Source organism: Propithecus coquereli, unplaced genomic scaffold (genome assembly GCF_000956105.1).
Source record: "Propithecus coquereli isolate 6110/MARCELLA unplaced genomic scaffold, Pcoq_1.0 Scaffold19, whole genome shotgun sequence".
Classification (NCBI taxonomy): domain Eukaryota; kingdom Metazoa; phylum Chordata; class Mammalia; order Primates; family Indriidae; genus Propithecus; species Propithecus coquereli.
The window spans coordinates 2,623,362-2,629,274 of record NW_012143856.1 but is presented as its reverse complement, the minus strand read 5'-3'; the positions used below and the strand labels follow the sequence as shown (position 1 = coordinate 2,629,274).

Sequence of the window (5,913 nt, the reverse complement as noted above, 5' to 3'; positions counted from 1 at the left end):
AGGCCCTTGGAAGAATTTACTCCTCTTAAAGTTTTTCTATTACTACTTAAATAGTATTTATAAGCATGTGGACAAAGTAAGAATTTTTAAGTATATCGTTGGTCTACCCAGTTCTTCTTGAGTGCTACATACACTTGTTGCTTACAGACTTGCAGAATATTAGAAGGATTTTGGAGACAACACTAAACCCTGGAAGATTATGGTACTCATCCAAAGCTGTCCAGCTCATAGTAGTAAAACAAACTGAATTCCAGCCCTTCTAACCAAATCCAGGGGTTCTATTATTAAGAGACAATGTAGTGTGCTAGTTAAGGGGAGGACACTGCAATCATCAACCAGACTGCACAAGTTCAAACTCCAGTTTTACTACTTATCAGCTATGTAAACATAGATAAATTACTTTTGCCTCAGTTTTTTCATCTGTAAAATGGGAATAAAAAGACTATCTCTTAGGGTTGTTATGAGTATTAAAATGACATATAAAGGGATTAGAACAGTATCTGGTACATAGTGAGTACCCAGTGTTAGTCATTATTATATATTGCTCCCTTTCAAAGGTAGTTTTCTAAAAACTTTGCAAAGTTTACAAATACCTGAGAACACATGGCATATTAAAATGTATTCTACAATAACATCACTATTCTAGAATTTTGTTGCAAAATTTATGTTAATAATAGCTAAATGGAGTGAACTAGATCCATTGAATTTCATAGTTATGTTATTTTAGGTGCTTGGTGGAGACAAGCACAGAGAACCAGGTTGGGCTCTAAATTCTAAGAAATTATAGAATCATTATTTGACGTTAACTCAGAGTGATTCAACATTTTTTAAAAAGCAATAACAAAGAAAATATGCTAATTATGAGGGAAAGTAGTCTTGGTTTTTATTATTTTGTGGGTTTGGACTAGTTGACTTTCTTTCTTGTATTTGCACACCTTCTCCATTTAGATGCTTCATTGAATAAGACAATTGGCTTTCCTTATTCTCATTTTCTTTGCTTTACAGAAATTACACTTGAGGCCCCTTAAGTTATAATATTAATATAATGTTGCACATAGTTTTCAATTGTAGTCTTTAAAATGCTTACGTTTAAGTAACTAAATGCCAGAATAATTCTGAACGCATTTATATTTTCTCTTATCTTCTTCTTACTTTCTTGGTACTCTAGGTTGTGAAACAGCTATTTTATTCCCAATGCGTTCCAAGAAGATTTTTGGAAGCGTGCATCCAATGAGACCAATGCAGCTTGAGTCTTTTAGTGCCTGCATTTGGGTCAAAGCAACAGATGTATTAAACAAGACCATCCTGTTTTCCTATGGCACAAAGAAGAATCCATATGAGATCCAGCTGTACCTCAGCTTAAAGTCCATCGTGTTTGTGGTGGGTGGAGAGGAGAACAAACTGGTTGCTGATACTGTGGTTTCCCTGGGAAGGTGGACCCACCTGTGTGGCACCTGGAATTCAGAGAAAGGGCTCACATCCTTGTGGGTAAATGGTGAACTGGTGGCTACCACTGTCGAGATGGCCAGAGGTCACATTGTTCCAGAGGGAGGAATCCTGCAGATTGGCCAAGAAAAGAATGGCTGCTGTGTGGGCCATAGTTTTGATGAAACATTGGCATTTTCTGGAAGACTCACAGGCTTCAATATCTGGGATCATGTTCTCAGCAATGAAGAGATAAGAGAGACTGGAGGAGCGGAGTCTTGTCACGTCCGGGGCAATGTTGTTGGGTGGGGAGTCACAGAGATTCAGCCACATGGAGGAGCTCAGTATGTTTTATAAGTGTTGTGAAATTCTACTTGAAGCCAAAGAAAGAAACTAACATTTTAAATATGTGCCAGTTGGGATGTTCTAAAAACCTCAATGCATAATAAGAACACTTGAGATTAATGAAGGAGAGAGTTGAGATCAATCTTTATTTATCTTGGCAAAATACTGAATAAACAGTTGAAAGGAACACATTGGAGAAAGCTTTTGGGAATTTTGTTACTAGACTTTATGCCATGGTGCTTTCAGATTAATGCTGTGTCTTTGTCAGATAAACTCTCAAATAATTTAAAAGGACTGTATTGTTGAACAGAAGGACAATTGTTTTACTTTTCTTTGGTTAATTTTGTTTGGCCAGAGAGGAATTTTATATTGAAATAGTAACAAAAAAAGATTTGTTGTCCATTGTCCATTGTTATTGGTATGTACCTTATTACAAAAAATGATGATAAAAGCATATTTATACTACAAGATGACTTAACAAATATAAATGTAGGTTATGTGTTATAATCAAATGTCACTCTTTTGAGAAAATAGACATATAAGTTATATTGTAAAATGGGTTTGTATTAATTTTATTAAGACTATTTTTGTAAAGTTCTACTGTAAATAAAATGTTTTATAAAACTAGCTCATGTCATCTAATTATAAATTTAAGAGATGTTTTGGAGCAAACCCACAACTTTTCAACTAAAATAGGCAATTAGCTTTCAGAGACTATCATATAAATAGCAATAGTTAATGTTGTTAGAAATAAACTACACGATTGTGTTAAGATTTGTCTTCTTATAAATCATAAGCAAGAAATATGATCTTGGCCAAGTCAATTCATCTCTGTGGGTTTTAGTTTTCTTAACTGAGAAATCAAAGAATTGAGGAAATAATGATGTCTAGGTCTCTTCCAATTTGATGATTCCAGGAGCTTATACAACTTTCTGGACTGTATAACATGAAAAAAAAGACATCAAACATGATTCATAACAGTTCCCCAGATACACACGATGCTTGTAAGCAATGGCTTAGGGCTATTATTTGGGAGATCTAAGAATCTGGAAAAGCCAATGAAAGCACAGCCCATTTTCTTACTCATGAAGGGGAGGTCAAGCCACTTCACACCGTAGTTGGGCAGTAAGTCTTTCCCACCACACTAGGGTTCTCCTGGACATTCTATGCAAGGGCCTTACAAAGATGCTTCTGAAATATGGTAGAACCAAGGAATGATGTGTCCTCCTAAAGATAGGGCCTGGATAATCACAGGTCATGTCCTGTTCATAAGGTTTGGAGAATAGGGCCAGGAGTAATTCTGTAACTAACTAGCTGAGTATCCTTAGTTACATTATGTAACTAACTAGCTGGTTGTCAGACAAGTTACTTAACTCTTCTGTATCTTCTCAGTAAGAGGAGAGGACTGGACTCTTAGTGATTTTGGCAATACAATTCCGTGAATCTAATAATTCTTGAGGATGCTCATGATATAAGTACAGCTTCATTCCCCTCGTGAGACCCACAAAACCAGGCTGATGAGTGTCTAAGAAAATCACTGGTAGTTATGAGCTGATAGACCAGTCTCAGACTGTTGGAGATTACTTAATTCAAGGTTGTAGGCACACCGGGCACACATACAAAGTCCCTCTCCAGCCATCATCTACGCCAGTGGTCCCCAACCTTTTTGGCACCAAGGACTGGTTTCATGGAAGACAATTTTTCCACAGATGTGGAGTGGTGGGAGGCACAGCTCAGAGGGGAAGCAGAGCTCAGGCGGTGAGGGCAGTGATGCCGAGTGGCTGTAAATACAGATGAAGCTTCCCGTGCTCAGCGCCGCTCACCTCCTGCTGTGCGGCACCCTGGTTCCTAAGTCTCACGGAAGTCAATTTTTCCATGGATGGGGGTTGGGGTGAGGGGGTGAAGGTGGGGATCCACAGCCCAGGGGTTGGGGAGCACAGGTCTACACCACTTGAACTCTCAGCCAGAAGAAGAAAAACCAAACCCAAACTTTGGCAGAAAATGAAGCATGCTTTCAATTCTTTTCCACCTTTCAGCATGAGTTATATGTGTTTAAGAGACCACAGATGATGCAGGCCAAGATAAATGCAAACTCATAGGCTTACAGAATTAAATGTAAGGAAACTTAAGGTTTTTTTTTTTTAGTAACTACATGTCGAGGTTAAAGAAGAAACAGAAGAAAATAAAGTAATTTTGGGGTTATAAAAATAGAAATTTCATCTGCTCTAGCAGTAAGTTTACATAGGTGTTCTAGGCACTCTAATTATTCCATGATATCTATTTTCTCTCTTCTTCTTAGTAACATAATTCTAGTTTTAGTGGCACACGTGGTCACTCAGAGTAAAGTCTAAAGTTTTCAGAGTCACTTGCAGCTAAGTGTGGCCATATGACTAAGTTCTGATCAATATTCAAATATTGTATGTGATTCTCTTTCCCTTTCTTCTTCTGTCTGATTGAAATATGGTAATGATGGCTGGCATTTCAGCAACCATCTTAGATCATGAGATTCCATGCAGCATTATAGAAGAGGCCTGGGTTCCTGATGATTGTGAAGTCACTTAGCCAGCCCTGGGCTCCCTGCCCTAGATTTCTTTTACATGAGAGAAAAATATACTTTTGTCTTATTTAATCCATTATTAGTTGAACACCCAAGCTAATCCTGATCCTGTAATTTTTTTTAATTAAAAAGACCATGCACTTTATTCTCTCCAAAATACTCATAGGCTAAACTCAGAAAATATATTTTACAAATTCTCAGAAATTTTGATATCTGACTTTTTTTTTTTTACTAACCAATAACATTTAATGACCTTGAGATTATACAGTGTCAGCAAAAGAAGGAATTAATAAATGTGTAAAACTGAGATAAATATCTAAAAACAAATATCAGCATGCTAACTTAGTTTAGCACACTGGCACACAGTTTCATTCACCGGAATAGTTGTTGAGAGCATTGCCATTTTATGGCATAGTGAAATAATTGTGAAAGATGACTCCAGTTAGGATGAAAAAAATGTATGTGTAACTAACACATAATGCATTATGTGTATAAAATATTATTTGTGTGTGTCAGAGTGACCAACTGTCCTGGTTTATCAGGGACTGTCCCAGCTTTAGCACTGAAAGTCCCATGTCCTAAGAACCCCTCAGTCCCAGGCAAACTGTCTGTCACTCTAGTATATTTGTATGTCTGTCCAGTGAAGCAATGTTTTTGCAGAGATGATAATATATGAACAAAACACAATTGACATATTTTCCTGTCCATTACGATAGAAATCGGCTTTTAAGTATTAATTCCTTTAAAATATATTCAGAACATTTGATTGCTAAGCATATATTGTATACTTTCAGAGCTTAGTTATTTACAATTACTTAATGGACTTTAACAAATAATTAGATTTACAAAAAAAAATCCAAGAAATTATAATTGATTTTTATTTCATTTCTTATTAAATCTTATAATAGAAAGCTCTTCTTTGAGAAGTTTACTAAGGCCACATGTTTCCAGAATTGTATTTTATCCACTTAAGAAATAGAACTCCTAAAGTTAAAAAGTCTTAGTTAAAGTAATTTTCTTTTATTTTCCTTTATATATTCTTGGATTCAGTGAGCATGAGAACTCATATTGCTGACCCTTGCATTCAGTTTTATAAATCTAGGGTGTAGAAGAAAGTTTGCTGAGCTTGGGGTCAGAAATCTAGTGTTTAAAAATCCTGGCACCATTGCCTACTAACTTACTAACTACAAGATGTTGGACCTGTCAGCTAATCTTTCTGAGTCTCAAATTAGCCAGGAAATTAGGAATAACAAGACTTGCTTATCTTGTTGAAGGGTTATTAAGCAAATAATGTATATAAAAGTGCCTTCTAAACTATAAAATAATATTTGAAAAAAGATAGTTATCTTAAAAAATGTTTTTCCAAGTTGTTCGCAGTGGATTAAAACATACATAAGCAAACAAACAAAAAAAAACACAAATAAATGAATATAAGGATTCTCTTCCATTGGGGGTAAGTCATTTTCAGAATTCAGCACGTGGATGTCCGGATCTGTGCAGGCTTTGTTCTACTTCACAGCAACATCTGCTGGTGAAGTCAAGAAGGTGCAAACTCTAATTTATATCAGATCCAAGACTTGGTTAAC

At 36.0% G+C, this 5,913-nt stretch overlaps 2 protein-coding genes across 4 annotated transcripts in view; one reads left to right on the top strand and one right to left on the bottom strand.

Annotated features, from left to right (window-relative positions):
* The window catches only part of PTX3 (pentraxin 3, long), a 6,095-nt gene extending 3,698 nt beyond the window's left edge, over positions 1–2,397 (top strand). Inside the window, exon 3 of the mRNA XM_012642920.1 lies at positions 1,169–2,397. Within this exon, the coding sequence (XP_012498374.1) occupies positions 1,169–1,782 (614 nt within the window). The 3' untranslated portion in view covers positions 1,783–2,397. The remainder of the gene's footprint in view (positions 1–1,168) is intronic.
* VEPH1 (ventricular zone expressed PH domain-containing 1) overlaps positions 1–5,913 on the bottom strand; it is a 215,472-nt gene that overhangs the window by 156,867 nt on the left and 52,692 nt on the right. The gene's annotated exons all lie outside the window — the stretch shown is intronic.